General features: G+C 43.7%; 2 protein-coding genes across 2 annotated transcripts; one reads left to right on the top strand and one right to left on the bottom strand.

Annotated features, from left to right (window-relative positions):
* The first annotated feature begins 6,232 nt into the window (after positions 1-6,232).
* Positions 6,233-11,085, top strand: LOC127781123 (two-component response regulator ORR33). Its single transcript, XM_052308029.1, has 5 exons — positions 6,233-6,347; positions 7,171-7,332; positions 7,841-8,215; positions 8,790-8,836; positions 9,810-11,085. Exons 1-5 carry the CDS (start codon positions 6,233-6,235, stop codon positions 10,953-10,955), a joined length of 1,845 nt encoding a protein of 614 aa, XP_052163989.1. The 3' UTR covers positions 10,956-11,085.
* Positions 11,086-11,981: 896 nt separating this feature from the next.
* On the bottom strand, positions 11,982-12,585 carry LOC127781124 (uncharacterized). The gene is made up of 2 exons (XM_052308030.1): positions 12,513-12,585; positions 11,982-12,469 (listed from the first exon to the last, which is right to left on the bottom strand). Exons 1-2 carry the CDS (start codon positions 12,583-12,585, stop codon positions 11,982-11,984), a joined length of 561 nt encoding a protein of 186 aa, XP_052163990.1.
* Between the last annotated feature and the right edge of the window lie 4,914 nt (positions 12,586-17,499).

Raw genomic sequence — 17,499 nt, 5'->3', positions numbered from 1 at the left:
TCCATCCACCTCTCTGAGCCTTCACCCTCTTCCTCTCATCTCCTCATAGGACCAAGCTTGGGCTCCCTCCTATTGGAGGGATGCCCTTGCCATGCATGTTGGATTTTGTTCCAACACCTGATTAATATGAGAATTTCTAGAGTCCATAGCAACATTTTATTATTTTAAAATTTAATGATTTTTCAGTTTATCATTTGGGGATTTATTTTATATTTATTCGGATTGTAATTAATCTTATGTTGGGTTCTATGATAAAATTGCATTTAAATATTTTTTATTTTTAATTAATTTTCTATGCATGCATGTCGCCGTTAAGGACATCACCCCCGATCTAGTGATCTTCCACCCCCGTGCGTGCTTTGAGTCATAGCTCGGTCTGCCGCTCGATCCTATTGCGGAGCTCGATCTGGCACCATCGAAGTTTGATTTGCTGCCGTCGGCACCCCTTCCTTGCCACTGGAGCTCCATGGTCCGTCCTCGCCACTACAGCTCTCCTGTCATTGTCAAGCTCAGTCTACGCTGTCGGAGCTCAATCTACCATCAGTCGGGAGGGGATGGGAGGGTGCATAAGGAGGAGGTGGCACCGGCGAAGATGGGAGGGGGAAGAGGACCAAAAGCAGTTGAATGCGCGATGGGGGAGAGAGAGAATAGGACGAGGGGGTTCCGTCGATAAGCAAGGGTACTCTATATGTAATTTTTTTATCTTGGTAAAGAGTCTAAATATAAAAGTTGAGTTGATTTGTTAATATACAATATGAAAATGACTAACGTACAAGGAATCGAGGTATGAGACGAAATAGAGGCACAAGTTCCGCTCCGCCGTTCGCCATCGTTGATGGTCGGGTTAATTTCTGTCGGGCTCGGCACACCGTACGTGACGCGCGGTCGCGCGCGCGCTTCACCCGCACCTGCGGGGGCGCCCGGCGCAACGCTCGAGGAGGATACACGGTTGGATGATGACTTGGTGAGTTGGCATGCGACAGTAACCGTGACGCTAGCTATCTCTTTCTACCTGATCACTTCTTGTCCATTTGCACTTAGGTGCAGCGTGCAACGTTGGTTTCCTCTGCATAGTAGCACGCACGATCGACGTGGGGAGTGGGGACTACTTTTTATTATTTTTTAAGTTGCTTTTGTTCTTTCCTCCCTATTGCTGCAATGGACGTCAGTTTCGAATGGGTGCAAAGTTTTTAAAATATACTGGCGTATATTTGAAGTATTAAATGTAGACTAATAACGAAACAAATTATAGATTATGTCTGTAAACTGCGAGACGAATTTATTAAGTCTAATTAATCTATCATTAGCAAATATTTACTGTAGCATCATATTATCAAATCATAGTGTAACTAGACTCGAAAGATTCGTCTCGCAATTTACATGCAAACCGTGCAATTGATTTTTTTCCATATTTAATGCACCACACATGTGTCCAAACATTTGATATGATGTTTTTGGCTAAAATTTTTTAGAATCTAAACAAGGCCTAAGGCAAAAAATATTTTTCCGGGAACCATCGTTATAGTAGCTGGTAGTTGCCTACACGAAAGAGGGGTGGAGATATTTTGATATATATATGGACCTGCATGCAAAACATAGAAATGATTAAGCTACTCTTGTTCAACAAGACTTAGGAATGATTAATAAACCACTATTGTTTTTTATTTAGTACTCCCTCCACACTGATAAAAAATGACGTTTAGGATAACATTTAGCATACCAAGGGGTGATTAATTAAGAGGTATTTTTTCATGTCTGTCCCTATTAAATACAGTTGTGCATAGCATTCCATTTGAGAAGCAAACTTAACTCAAGCGGCTAGTGCGGTGAGGCTGGAGTCCTTGGGATGATTTTGCATGGGAAACGAGGCGAGCAGGCGTGCCGCGGATTAATTGTGGAAGCTTGGCTATTGAATAGACAAGAGCAATCCCGTCCACAAGGCCTAGCTACGGTCAGAACGTCGTTTAAATCGCAAATGAGGTTAGGGGCTAGAACGACGTTTTTTTCTATACGGAGAGAGTACGTGCTGTATTTCCTATCATCGTTTTAGATGATATTTTTAAAGTTTTATATTAGTATGAAAGTTAAGTAAATGTTGTTGAGTATGCATATGTGGCTAATGGAGCTAGCGTGCCATAATTTTGTACGGTTCATCTCAATATTTGTGTTCATAAAGATGGCTTCATGTATAATACTAATTCTAGGAATAAGCACACACTCGAGAGTAATTTGTGTGGACATGAATAAGTAATTTGCGGGCCCATACAAATTTACTTTAGATGACAAGATAAATTAATGGTAGTAATAATTGATATCAGGCTGACGTTGTAGAAATGACCGCAACGAAGAAAAAGGGAGATGGTATGGTTGATGACATAAAATTTTAGTAATAGAAAATAAATGGAGTATGATGACAATAGTGATAGAAACGCCTGTAGCGATAGTAACGGTCAAAAGGATGACGATAGGATGACGATTGGATATGAGTGCTGATTGGCCGATCTTTGTCAGCGAGGAATATTCTGGTACCGACATCCTTTCAAGATTCTTTTCCAATGTGTATTATCTATATGTCATGATAGAGTTAACGACCATATATATGGCGGCGGGAAGGTTAAAAGTACCATTATTACTTTAAGAGAGCTGAAAAACACATATATTCCCACGAAACAAACTATAATTTCCATATTCTAACACAAGGAAAGGAAATATTTTTTAATTAATTGGAAGCCGAGAGTCTATCCTCTCATATCTGCTAGTACCAATTTTCACACCCCTATCCATTAACACACTTCAATACATGACTACAGTAAGCTTTCTCCGGTGCACTGCAAACGTAAGCGAGAAATGGAGCTTTTACGCCTGACCCAGCTCTTAGCCTCTTAATTATTGTCCTCACATGGACACGTTTGGCAGATGATGTTCCCATCTCCCCAAATTTTCACCAGGCCTGTTTTCCTCCGTTCTCCTAGACCGATGATTAATGTCCTAAGCAAAATTCCAATTTGGCAGATATACGATGTTGTGATGCAAGATAGTATTAAAAAGCACGACCATTTTGTTGGCGTTCCTCCGCTACGCCGTGCGTGCGCCATCGTCGATGGCCCGACGAATGCACGCCGTGATGTGTGGGCGCGGCACCCACGCAGCCGGTACTCGCTCGCCTTGCGCGCGCGCGGCCGCCCAAAGTTCGAGGCCTTCGAGGATATACACTGGCAGGTGCGTTGGCGCTCGACAGTGTGACTATAGCTTTCTATCTCTGCCTGGCGACCTCATTTCTCCTTTGTCCATTTGCACTTAGCTGCAGCGTGCGATGCGAGAAGAGGCGTACGTCGGTTTCCTCTACATGGTCTCAGGCACCGGATGGATGATCGACATGGGGGCCACTTTCTTTCTTTTTTTTAAAAAAAAATATTTTTCAGATGCTATGTTCTTATCCTTCATGTTGTTGTATTTGGGATGTTAGCAGTTTCATTGGACACTGGCGACATGGACTAGGTGGGTGAAAAATTTGAAGCGAAACAAGCGTTAAACTATTTCTATAGTTAGTAGGTGTGCAACGAGAGAGGGATGGAGATATTTCGATATGGAAATGCAAAACTTGGGAAAGGACTAAACTACTTTTGCGCTCTTGTTGAACAAAGGACTAAACAAATCTTGTTTTCCATTGCAAGTGTATCTCCTATCTTCTTTTAGAGGAAATTTTAATTATTTTAATATTAACACGAAAATCAAGTAGGTGTTCTTGAGTGAGCGTGCACAATGTAATTAACGGAATTAGTACTACTACCGAATTGATTTTTCTGAATGAGATCCCTTTAGGTTGCAGGCAGACCATAACTACTACCACATGCAAAAGCCACTTCCCCAAATCGGTTCAAGGGCTGCATGCAAAAATATATTCACTCTGCTACTTCTCCCCTCTTCTCCCACTTCCTCTTGATCCAGGCCGGCCACCTGCTCGGGCTGGCGGCGATGACGGCGGGCTCGGGCAACGACAGGAGTGGTAGTGCCAGCGTCGACGCGGGCTGCGATGAGCTCGGGTACGGCCACGGACTCTGCCTCGGACCACACGGATCCTGCCTTATCTCCTCACTATCTTTCTCGGCTTCCTCTCTCCTTACGGCCAGTGGGCATGGGATCCGCTGATGCTAGCGAAAGAGTGGGAGCCGTAGAGCACGAAACCCGAGCCAGATCCATCGGCTGCGGGGCTTGCTCGGGGCAGATGCAGTAGCAGCGGGAAGCAGTGGATTCGGCCGAGGTGGATCCAGCGGCGACAGGCTCAGGAGCCGAGGGTGTCGATGAGGGCTGTGATGACTGACGAGCTCGGCTGCGGATCCCGCCTTCTCTCCTATATCTCTCTCTCTCCCCTGGCCTTGGCTTATCCTCTCTTGACGGCTGGTGGGCATGGGATCCGCTGGCGGCGGAGGCTTAGGGGACGGCGAGGTGGAGTGCGACGACGACCGAGTGGTGGCAAATCTGGCTTGGGTTTCGATTTTGACAATTTTTTCGACCAAAATTATTTTCGCATGCAGTCGGTATAGGTGACCGCATGAAGAAATTCCGTCTTCACATACGGTTGCACTGGTCGCATGCGAAAATATTGATTTTCACAGATACCTGGATGCAGGTGGCTACTTTGCCCACATGCAAAAATAGGTTTTGGCCGTCTGCAGAAACAATTGTTTACTGGTGTAGTATGCCATTAATTTGCATTGTTAATTCATCCCAATATTTGTGTTCATAAAGTTGGGCTTGTGGATTCACATATTCGAATGCACCACATTGCATGGACACGAATTAGTAATTTGTGGGCTCTAATAAATTTACTTGGATTACAAGATAATTAAGTGAAAAGGAGAAAGGGTATGTCGTTGTGACTTTAATTTTCTTTATAGGATCTATGACTTTAAATTTAATTAGTAGTAAAACATGCACAGAGGATGGCGACAAGTGAAGCGTCCGTGCTATCATAACGGTCACAGGACAACGGTTAGATGGAAGTAATACATATTTGGCTGTCCTTCGTCGGCTTCCAAGAAACATTCTAATAGCACTATCACTTGAAGATTCTTTCAATGTCTATATATATTATCCATGCGCTATGATGAGTCAATGACCGTATACATATATGGCGGTGAAAGGTTAAAATACAATTATATATAAATAGTGGAACTGAAAAACACAAATATTTCAACAGTAAACTATATTTTTATATATCTAATAAAATAAAAAATAAATAGCAAGTCTGAGTATATATCCATATCTGCTACCTACTTCCACACCCTTATCCATTAATAACACTCTTCTATACATGACTATGAAGTACTCCACCCCGTTGTTATTACCCGGGGCATGACGACCATCGATGGATCAATATAACCCTTGTCTCCACCGACTGATCCGAGCCGATCCGATCGACATTGAAGAAAGTGTCGACATACCCCGCATCACTTCATCGCTGACTGCGCTTGCGACGACATCATCAAGATGACTAGATGATCAACGCTCGACAGTTTAGCTACATTTGTTCATGTATATATCCATGCATCTATGGCTGCACATATATAAAAGCATGCATATAGAACAGTCCAAGTCAGTCAAAGATCATATATATTTATATACGAACAAAAAGCAACCACTTCTCGTCACACAAGAGAGTTCAAACGTCTTCACGGAAGAGATAGAGATCAGAGAAAATGGATGCCTATTTGTTTTCTCAAAGTATTATTGTACAATGAGTAATGTGCGGTAACATTTTGTTTAGAGGAGTGTAGTACAATTTACCATTGGCGTAGATTTTTAACCGGGATGTTCATGCGTATATGATGCACATATACACTTTTTTGAATAAAAAGGCCACAAGAACGTATAATTACGTGTATAAGTGCAAAATTGAGGGGCTTTCAACTTTGTGCAGGAAGTGACAGTCGTAATTTCCGGCTAAAAATGCATATAGAAGGACACGTTTCACCTTTCACACCGGCTCAAATGTGGCAGTGAAACTTCAGTTTTCTCCACAAAAATAATAAATTAAGGAAAAAAATCGTCACTACACGTCACTCATCCCCATCTCCCAGGCTTGTCCGGCCTATAAATGCAGCCTCCCTCCCCTCTATTCTCTAATCACTCAAAACACTCATCAATGAAATCTGATCAGCGGTAGATTTTTTTTTTCTTTCTGAAGGAACAAGAGTGAGCAATAGCTAGCAGTACATCTCTCTCTGTGGCAATGGATCAAGCGAGGATTTCGTTCTTCCCGGATGGTCTCCGTGTGATGATCATCGACGACGACGCAAAGGCCGTCAGAAGGGCAACGGCGACGTTGTCCCAACTGCAGTACGCAGGTAGATTAATTTGGATGATTTTCTGTATGAGATTTTTTTTTAATCTTGTTTGTGTAATGTTTCTTCTTGCCGGGATTCTTGTTTGTTCAATCTGTGTATTTTTACGGGGATTTCTTGAGGATGAAACTCTTTTGCTGTTTTCTGTAGGATTATTTTCAAGATCGACGAAATTTTTGGTTCTCTCGGTGTCTACGATATTGTATCTCTTGCTTCTAAATGCTTTTATTCCCTGATTTGAGATGAACAAAACATGTACTAGTATATTGTCTGATTTTTATGTACGTGGGTCAAGTATAGCCTGGGAATAAATTAAGTGGCACAGTAACTCATCTTTATCGATTCCTAAATAAAACTGACCATGTTGTTTGATGTTTTGCCATGGTGATTCTTTGTATATTTTTTGTTTGAACCACTGGTTTTAGCCTTCTCTTTTATACAAACCATGGATGTATGTTCTTGCTTGTTTCAACTAAATTCAAATTAGTCGGTTGCGCACTTTTGCTTCGCGCCATAATAGTTTTTTTTTAATAAAAGCTTGCTGTTTATGTATGAAGAATTTTGTTGTAGTATTGCACCTGATACTTCACTATTGTTTGAGTTTGCTCAATTAGTACACACCTATTGAGATTTCTCCCCCTCACTTTTCATAAAAAAAGAGGAAAAAAAGAACAGTTTTTGGAAGAATGTCTCCCACTAGCTTTTGAGTTGTAGTCATAACATGCATGAAACTGCTTACACAGTCAATTATTTAAAGCTGTAAAATGTCTTTTCCCACATAAAACAAAACAAAACTCTTACTGCATTTACTCCTTGTCTTTTCCAGTGGTGGCGACGCACTCCACCGCAAGCGCTGGTCTGCGTGCCCTCTCCGGCGACAACGTGGTAGAAATCCAAGCCATCCTCTGCGATGTCCACAAGGTGGTCTCCTCCGGCTTCGACTTCCGCCGCGTCGTCGAGTCCGAGCTTCGCATCCCCGTCATCTACCGTAAGCACTTACCATTCTCTTCCTCGAATGATCGACTATAAACTATACATGAGGTTTTCTCTCTTCCGTGAAGCAATATATATCTCTTGATATTTGAGATGTACTTTTTCATGAACGAATTTAAAAAAGTAATGCTAAAAGTTAGAATGGAGTTGAAAACTTATCTTTGTAAATAGTCTTGAATTTTTATTTCATTTTTAAGGTATAAGTGTATGAGTTAGTTGGGAGGTAGATACCTCCACCCTGAAGGAGGTATATACCTCATAACTAATACTATGTGGTATTTATCTATATACTTCCAAGACTCAGAAATGCCTAGACATTATCAATTATAAATTTATCTTCTAGTCAGTTTAATCAATTCAATTTTTTTATCACTAAAACACAATAGGGAAGTATGTACCTTTTAAAGGATGGAATTAAGAAAAACCTCGTATATACATATATACACATATGTAATCTTTCGTTTGATCGTTGATGCTTGCGTACGTGCACGTGTGTCATGCAGTTCTGTCGAAGATGGAGGAGGAGGACATGGTCGCCGGCGAGGACGCGGAGTTCCTGAACCACCTCCTGCTGACGGCGACCTACATCGTCAGGAAGCCGCTCAACCCCACCGTGATGGCCCGGCTGTGGAGGGTGGTGGCATGGCGCATGTACTGCCTGGAAGAAAGGATTCAGGCCAATGTCGCTGCCAATGCTGGCGCCGGTGGCGAAGACGACGACGACGACGACGACGTAGTTATCGTCGAGGAGCCCCAAGTGCACTTCAAGGCGGTGAGAAGAACGTCCGGTGGCAGCAGGAAGAGGCAGCTGACAATCAACGTCGTCGACGACGGCAACCGCGGCAGCGGCAGCGGCGGCGGCGGCGGCGGCGGCGCAGGTTCTTACCCCTAGAAACACCACTTACACTTGCATGCATGCAATATATACTGATCTGAAATTGACACAGTAGCTTCCTGCATACATGGTCCGTGTGACGTGTAGTGTAGGAGAAAAGAATCCGATGCAATTAATTCTTTTTGTTTTTTCTTTACTTTCAACTTTGAAACAGTATTTTATAGACGTGAAATTGCAAAAAAATATGAAAAAAAAGTAGTATAAACAGATTGTGCATTATCATTTTTAAATCATACTGTTAGGGAAAGTTTCTATCACATAACTAACTAATACTCCGTTTGTTTTTTAATAGATGACGCCGTTGACTTTTTCTTACATGTTTGACCATTTGTCTTATTCAAAAATTTTATGCAAATGTATAAGATATAAATCACATTTAAAGTAGTATGAGTGATAAAACAACTCATAACAAAATAAATTATAATTACGTAAATTTTTTGAATAAGACGAATGGTCAAACATGTGAGAAAAAAATCAACGGTGTCATCTATTAAAAAACGGAGGTAGTATAGTTTTTCTCCGGCTTATTTTTGATTTATTTCCTTTGGTAACAACAGATGCCAACCCAACCAGGATACTACAGCACATCACTAGCAACTTACAGGTGCCAACTCTCTTCCATAGTCGTTTAATTTGACTGCTAGCTTTGCTGTTTTCACTACCTTAATTTCAAAAGCATCAATTTTATTTTGTAGTTTACTGTTAATATTTGGATGTTTCCTCTTTATTTTTGTTTTCTTGCATACGTACTAGTATACAGTATGTTGCTAGCAATCTTGGATGCTTATCTGGCCCTCCGATGCGATGCTATCTTTAGGCTATAGTATGTAGCGCTGCATCTTCGATAGGATTCTTGTTGTAGAGTCCTTCAGGCTGCTTCTACATTCCAAAATGCATATAATCCTTTCATTTTAAATAGTTGTGACTTGAGTGTTAGTGCTATTTTAATTTTGATCCTTAATCACTTTCAAAGTATAATATTTTGATGAATGAAATTTATACGCGGCATATATAATTTGATTACATGGTACAATTTTTTTTTATAAATTACATGGTATAATCTTAACTAGTTGTAGTTAAATCTAGTATAAAAAACTAGTTGCAAATCTGTCGTTAAAATAGTAGTCAAATTAAGTGTGGATATGAATAACATGTAGTGACAATTATTTTATACTAATGTAGTGACTATAAGTTATATTTTGGACTGGGAATGAATTGTTACCAAAAAAATTATGCTACTGAATATATCATGATAATTAATTAAGCCCTCTTATTGCAATAGCATAATTAATGTTTTAGGCAAATTTTATGGTCTTAGAGATGCTGAACATTTTTATCATAAAATTTGATACCTCACTAGCGAGTACCACAAAACCGCTCTTTAAAATATTACATCTGTTCCAAAATATAATAAATTTTAACAGTGAAACTGCAAAGTTCTCTGTACCTTAAACTTATAGCCAAATGATATATTTTATGGAGGTAGTATGTATTTTCTCTGTACAATCATAGATGCGTGCATACATATACTACTTATGTACATGACATGCCTGAATTTCTTGCTGCTGGTGCCGTAGGAATTCCGCACGAAGCACCAGAAGAAGGACATGGCCATCGAGCGTCCCCTCATCTCGTCGGACTCCATATTCCTCAAAGCCATCCTCCCGACGCTCAAAATCTCACCATGCAACCCCCTGACCCTCACTGGCGGCATCGGTTCAAGCAGTGTCGCCGCGGAGGCCTTCGCTGGCGGCAGCTCTTCAGCTGCACCACTTCAAATTCCAGTTTTCCAGCAGCAATCCACCGGCAATGGCAACACGGTGATTAGCTTCAGCAACAATGCTTCGCCGATGGCCATGCGTGTGCCAACCGACAATACTATGATATCGTTCAACAATGTCTCTACTGCGCCGGTCGCCAATGCGGTGATCTCCTTCAGCAACATTTCTAGGTCTGCTGCCATGCAGGCACCAGCGGCAAGGGGGCAACATCTGTCCGGTGATGTCCAGCAGCTGGATTTTCCCCAGCAGAAGCTGTACTTTGGGCCCTTCTCCTACCAAGGGCCTCCGCCACCTTCCATGCACAACCACATCAACCTACTCCCGCCGACGTCCTTCCCTGTGACCTGCTCCATGGACAAAGGCAAGGCTCCTATTATCGAGCTCCCATATGGGATGCCCGTGGATGACTTCCTCATCGGTCAAACCGCATATGGCGGTGCCGGACCATCCATCGGAGCCACTGACGCTGCTGCCGCTGCGTACCCTTACACAGATGCACTGAGCAATAACGTTGCAACTGGCTGTCTCATGGCGCCACCAATGGGGCCAGCATTCAGTATCACTGAGCCAACTGTGGTGGCCCAAGGTGAGGGCACCGACACCGGTGTCGACGCCGGCACATCAGAGAAGAACGCGATAGTAGAAGCACCAAACAACCCCGCGCTATTAATGGTACTGGATCAGGTTGCTGCTGATGCTGCAATGGATGTTGAAGAAGACATCATGTTCTCTCTGGAATCTCTTCTGGGGCCGGACTATGACCTGCTACCTATGGAAGACGTCAGTGCTCCCGACACCGCTGCAGCCGGTGATGCAGCTGGTGGCTCACTGGACGGAGAGGAAGGCGACATGAACATTGGTTGGGATCTCGACCTGGATGACATCCTGGTGGAGAACGTTAATGACTTCGCGTTCCTGGACAACCTTGCCGGGAGCGAGTAGTCAGTAGTCATCTCATCGCAAATATATTATCTCAAGTTAATTAAGCTAGAGATTAGAGAGAGGGGATGTGTGCTCAGTATGATAAAACAACTTTTAGTCTTTGTTGCAAGTACTCTAAACATTGATGATTTTTCCTCCGTTATCATGCCAGGAATGTGAACTTCTTTTAAAACGCCAAATTCCTATATTGCAGATATGATATTATGATGCAAGATACTGGAGTATTATTTTGAGACATAGTAAGTATTTTGCTGCATTCCTGCGCTCCGGCGTCGTCGCGGACTAGGTGCCTCGCGTGGCTGCATGCCATGCACGCCGCTGGCCGATCGAAGTGGTTGTTTCTGTCGCATCTTCCTCTCGTACTCCGCGCCTCCTCACCTCACACTCTGCCTATTTTCCAACAAATGAAGGCTCACACTAGTGCTCTGAGTGCAAGGATTTCTGGTCACAAATAAGTATTTTGCGATCTTGAATAAGTTCACAGGGGTAACAGAGTGAGAAATAAGATATATTCTTCATCTATGAATACAAGGGTTCCTGGTCTTTTCTATTCATCCACAAATAAAATGGATTTTAGAGTACTTTTCCGCTCCAACTAACTACTTTATTATTTATTGCTCACTGATAGTTGAATTGTTATGCGTGATTATTTCCAACCGAGTAAACTTAAATGGGATGAAAGTACGTCTAGGCCCCATAAGTTGGTTTTGGCTAATTAGGTATGAAGGACCAACGAAAGGGCATGTAGCATAGTGGTTACAGTGACCTGAGTAGTACCCCAAGGTCCTAAGTTCAAATCTCGAGAAAATTGTGATTTTGCTATCGCAAAAGGATGGATTCGTTGGAATACTATCCCTTCAAAGTGATTCATTAAAATGCTATCCTAAACTAAGGGGTGTTCACTGAAATGCTATTTTGGGTCTTTTTGGTTGCTAGAAATGATTTAGCTCTATTTTTATTTTTGTTCTGACCAAAATACCCTTGCCTCATATAGGTTTTTACCAGATGGAATCGATCGAATCGATCTCATCCCGTCGGCATCGGCGCTGACTGAGGAGGAGCGACATCGGCAGCGGTGACATCGTCGCGCCTCCGCATCGGGTCCGGCTCCGGCGCCGGCGCCGGTGCCGGCCCCCACCACTCCCTGACCTGCTCCTCTCCTCCCTCCTGCCCCAGTCCACTCGCGTCGCCGCCTCGGTAATGACCTCGGCAGGTGTCGGCGAAGAGCGTGGTGGCCTCGACGATGGCGGCCGCGGAGGCGTTGGCGTTGGCGGCGGCGCAGGTGGGGAGGAGCGCGCCGAGCCTCGCGGTGTTGACGGGGAAGACAAGGAGGAGCGGGTCGCGGAGCAGGTGGCAGAAGCACCCCTCCCCGCCGCCGCCGCTGGGGGAGACGCCGCGGAGGAAGGCCGCGCAGCAGGCCCGCGGCGCCACCACCGCGACTTGCGCCAGGCACGGCGCCACCGACACGATGGCCGCCGCGCACGGCATCGCTGGCGGCACCTCCGAGAACGCCCCTGCCGCCGACGCCGACGCTGACGCCGCCGCCGCGGCCACGACACCACCCGGAGCTGTGCCGACACCACCCTGGCGCCGGGAAGACGGGGACGTGCGCCACCACCATTGCCGCCATGTTCGTCCGCTCGCGCCGCTGGGTCGCCGCGGCTGTCGCCGAAACGTCGGGGTGCTCGCTAGGTCGACGCCGGCCTCCCCGCCACGCCTGCTGCGCCCTCCCCACGCCCGCCAGTGGCGGCTGGCCACCGCCGCTCCCGAGAGAGAGAGGAAAAGAGAGATGAGTATGATAGGTGGGGCCCGCATAAGGGGTATTTTGGTCAGAACAAAATTGAAAATAGAGCTAAATCATTTCTAGCAACCAAAAAGACCCAAAATAGCATTTCAGTGAACACCTCTTAGTTGAGGATAGCATTTTAATGAATCACTTTGAAGGGATAGTATTCTAGCAAATCCATCCTTTTGCGATAGCAAAATCACAATTTTCTCTCAAATCTCCTATGGAGCGAATTTCAGATTGGGTTGTTTGCAGGGCTAAGTTCCCTATTTTAATGGACGTATATATATCCGGTTGGATGTAGAGGCCGGGTAAAAAATACCCTTCTCTAAAAAAAAAGGTATGAAGGACCAGGCTGTCTTGTTCATGACCCCGGTTAAGTGTTTCATTGGTAGCGGTTATAAACAGCTAGTTGGAGGATGTTGGTGGTCATTAAATACCATTTTGACCCCATCCTCCCCCCTAGCCCCAAAAAAAATACTTTTGGTAATAAAGTGGGTATAGTAGAAGATCAAAAGCATCAATTTCTTTTAGACTAATCCAGTTGCACAAGTTTTGGTGTCTCTTTTGATGGTCATTAAGTACCAATTTCGAACACCAACTAGCACAATGAATAAAGGGAAAACTAGCATTTCTTACACGTTTATCAATAATAAATAATGTAGTTGTATTAGGATTGGATAACTAATGTGGATGTAGGAATTATACACCAAAGTGAAGGAGAAATGAAGCCGGCATGTAAAGAAACATACCTTTGGCGAATCATGTGCAAGCACATGGATTGAAGGACCCACATGCTAAGCCAAACCGACCTAAAGTGGAATCAAACTGTCGTGCATCGCCTTAGGAACCCACAAGTCCGCCGCTGGTGAAAGGCGGTGGAGAAAGGTGGTGCTAGGGGCCGAACTGCCATAGCCGCCTCTCATCTCCACCCTCCACGTGGCGATCCCTGGTTGGCTCCTGATGGCGGTTGTGGGAGTTATCGACTTCAATAACCATCATAAGCCACCTATAAATAGAGCTTACTCCCTCATTTGTAACACATACCTCAAGGAGCAATTCCCTATCCTACTTTGTATTCTCTATAGTTTCTAGTACGAATAAAACTTAGGAGTTTTGGTCCTATAGTCTTCTCGGAGTTCTGGGTATGTCTCTAGTACTTTACTCTTCTTGTAAGACTATAGTTGAATTAATAGAATTACCTTTTTTATTTATTTATGTTCATGGTCTATATATTTCTTTATTGAGTATATGTTCTATGAGTAGTATATACTTTGTATATCTACTTCATCCTAGGCTAGTTGATCCATGCTATGGTAACAATCCAATAACCTTTATAGGTTGCTCTAGCTCCAACTTGTTCATCCTTAGGGTGAGTCCCGAGGGAGTTAGTGATATTATTTACTAGTATAAGCATGGTGCTTAGGCTAGATAAATGTCGTTAGATATGGTTGTGCACCACGGAAAGTGAGGTAGGTGGCAAGTGTTAACAGCCTTGTTTGTCCTTTGTATTCCTCCACGTTCGGGTATGACGTAAGAGTGCGTAAATGCCATAACCACGCTGGCAGACCAGCAGGGAGTGGTCTCTCGGTAGTACCTGGGTGCCTGGAACTAAGTCCTATGTTGTAAACATGTGTACGTTAAGTGTATACTAGATATGATTAGTATAGAAGTACATATGAATTATAGGTTCCTAATGCTAATTTCCTATTAGATATTCTTTTAGAGGTGAATCTCCTGTGTGTCCACTACTTATCAATTATTATCCTCACCCATGTTTAGACTATGGTGAATTAATTATAAGTTGATTAAGGAGACATAAAAGGAATCATATCTTTATACCATCACCTTCCTTGTGAAAATATAAATACAATACCCTTGGGAATACTCATGGGTAAAATGCTATAACGGTATCCGTGTGCTTGCAGATTTATCTGTGAATGTAAGAAATATTAGCAGTCTCCTTAGTATTTTGCAAGTGTCAGTCAAAATAAGTTAGAAATGCACGAGTTCTTGAGGAACCACAACCGACTAGGCCAGAGCTCCGTGTGCTTGCAGATTTATCTGTGAATATAAGAAATACTAGCAGTCTCCTCAATATTTTGCAAGTGTCAGTCAAAATAAGTTAGAAATGCACGAGTTCGTATTTTGCAAGTGTTAGTCAAAATAAGTTAGAAATGCACGAGTTCTCGAGGAACCACAATCGACTAGGCCAGAGCTCCATGTGCTTGCAGATTTATCTGTGAATGTAAGAAATACTAGCAGTCTCCTCAATATTTTGCAAGTGTCAGTCAAAATAAGTTAGAAATGCACGAGTTCTCGAGGAACCACAACCGACTAGGCCAGAGTGCCTAGGCCGACCAAGCAATTGGTGTTACATTAGGACAGCTCGCCCCGAACTGTTGGGCTGGAGACCAGGAAGCTAGGAGGGCTAGGCCAGGCCGGCCACCCTAGCCTGACCGATGCAAGAAGCAAGGCCGGTAGGCTGGCCTCACCCACTCAGCCTGAAGGCCAATCGACATACTACCCTACTTACACTTTTGTCATCGCTTCGTGTATGAGAGTTAATCTGGGAGTGATATGGTTGGAGGGACAAACCCTTATAAGTTGGTTTCACTCTTGCTAAACTAGCAATGTGGTACTAAATATGTACATACAACTCTCATGGGCCACATAGGTCTCCTAATTGGGCCAAGATGTCACAGTTTTATCTCACAAGGACGTTTTCATTCTCTCTGTGTTGGTCGTATTGTCCAGACCATGATAGGACTCTCCAACTAGTTCTAATTAAGATGCAAAGTTTTTATAATTTAGGAAATGTCTATTCATCCCCTAGGCAACATCAAAATCCTCAAGGTCCCTTTAGGGGCATCATAGTAATTTAACCTTAACATTAAACTTTGCTAAACAACCTAGAATCCCTTATATTTGTGGACTAAGGGAGTAATCGAAGTCAGACTGATAGGTTTAGGGCATTATGGTTGATTTCATAAATATTTAGTAATAGGAAACATGATGAAGGATATCGACCTTAATTAATGATTGGATGTTGGTTCGATTGTAACGAGTGTAATTAATGGTCAAAGATGATGGTTGGGATAGGAATAACACCAATGTATAGTCTTAGCCAGTATGCATGAGACACATTCTAACATCGAATGTCTTTCAAGATTCTTTATTTTGCTAGGTTATCTACCGGTCACGATTGGATCAATGGCCACACATATGGCGGCAAAGGTAAAAAAATAATACAATTGTTTCAGCAAACACAAATGATCTTTACATATTAAAAATAAAATGTTCATTTTTTTACATGAAACCGAAGATGTTGTGTCCTTCACATATCATCTAGTAGACCGCCTACCCTACCCACACAACACATACACAATCCCTATACATTTAAACAACTATAAATTAAATGACTACGAACTCAATCCTAGTGTCTACTGGTATTACATACACATGGATATAAACCCCAATACAAAATATGTTAGTTACCACTATTAGTTATCACTATACTTTAATAATAAATACTAATTTACAACAAAACATACTAACTATCTCTAATTAGCACTAGTCTTGAAATGATAATCACTAATTAACAATAAAACATGTTAATTATCACTGTTTAGTTACCAACGATCTATGTTAGACAAGATGGATGAACACAACAACCAATTTTACCGGATTCACTCCTCCAACATCTTTTGAGAATATTCCTATGGTGGCTGCCTCCATCCATGTCTCGTCCACCAGCCAAACAATGAAAACCACTACCTTTGAAAATCGATTTTCATAGGAAGGTCTTGGCCGAACAACCCTCATTCATTTGTCATAGGCGGGTCCCTTTTAGCCTACCTATAAAAATAAAAGGGTATCTATTTTTTAAGTATTGATATCACTCCATGAATTAACATGCAAATTGATATTTGAAAAAAGAAAGGAAAAAGTACGAATTTCCCCCTGGACAATCGCAGTTGACTGAATTACCCCCCTGAACCCAAAAACCAGGCATTGCTCACTTTAAACTCTTAATACCAGACGAATTACCCCCCTCTCCTCAACACTGTTTTGAGCGGTTTTGACTTGAGTTTGCACACGTGACGCTAACGTGGCAATCCAGTAAAAGAACTCCATGGACCCACCAGTCACACCTCTCCCTCCCCGGTCACTCTCTCTCTCTGCCCCCGGTAGCACTCTCTCTTGTGCGACTCGGGCAGGCAGCTGCGGAAGCGGAGGCAAACCATGCTGTCGGTGGCGGAGGCGGAGCTTGCTTGGGTGGCGAGCGGTGAGGCAGAGCTCGCCCGGGTGGCCGGTGGTGAAGGCGGAGGCAGACTGGGCGACTGGCGATGGAGTTGGAGGCCGACCAGGCGCCAACAAAGTTCTCCCTTTGTGCTGTTGGCGATTGAGGTGAGCGGCTGCGGGCGCGACTAGGTGGATGTGGCTGACGGCAAGCGCGAGCGGGAGGGGGACCTGGTCGACGCCGAGCGACGAGGAGGGGGCGCGGCTGGGAGTGCACTCTAGGCAGCGACGGGAGCGGTGGGGAGGAAACTTTGGTCGGCGGCGAGCAGCCTGCCTCACTGGAGCTATGTCGTGAGCCATATCCCGCCTCGCCGAAGCCAGAAAAGGGGCGGCAGGAGGTGGAGACGTGCGCCGTTGGGTTCCACCTCCTTTTTCTCCTCTTCCCCTCTTCCCCCCCCCTCTCTCTCTCTCTCTCTCTGGCATCGTCTGTGGCACGTGGGGGTGGGCGGCGTCGCG

The sequence above is a fragment of the Oryza glaberrima genome, chromosome 8 (genome assembly GCF_000147395.1).
Source record: "Oryza glaberrima chromosome 8, OglaRS2, whole genome shotgun sequence".
NCBI classification, from domain to species: Eukaryota; Viridiplantae; Streptophyta; class Magnoliopsida; order Poales; family Poaceae; genus Oryza; species Oryza glaberrima.
This window is presented reverse-complemented; position numbering and strand designations above follow the sequence as displayed.

Coding starts and splice junctions, on each gene's coding strand:
- LOC127781124 (XM_052308030.1), bottom strand. CDS start 12,585: ATGGCGGCAATGGTGGTGGCGCACGTCCCCGTCTTCCCGGCGCCAGGG. Junction 12,470..12,512: donor TCGGCACAGCTCCGGGTGGT/GTCGTGGCCGCG, acceptor CGTCGGCGGCAG/GGGCGTTCTCGGAGGTGCCG.
- LOC127781123 (XM_052308029.1), top strand. CDS start 6,233: ATGGATCAAGCGAGGATTTCGTTCTTCCCGGATGGTCTCCGTGTGATG. Junction 7,333..7,840: donor TCGCATCCCCGTCATCTACC/GTAAGCACTTAC, acceptor TGTGTCATGCAG/TTCTGTCGAAGATGGAGGAG. Junction 8,837..9,809: donor ACATCACTAGCAACTTACAG/GTGCCAACTCTC, acceptor CTGGTGCCGTAG/GAATTCCGCACGAAGCACCA.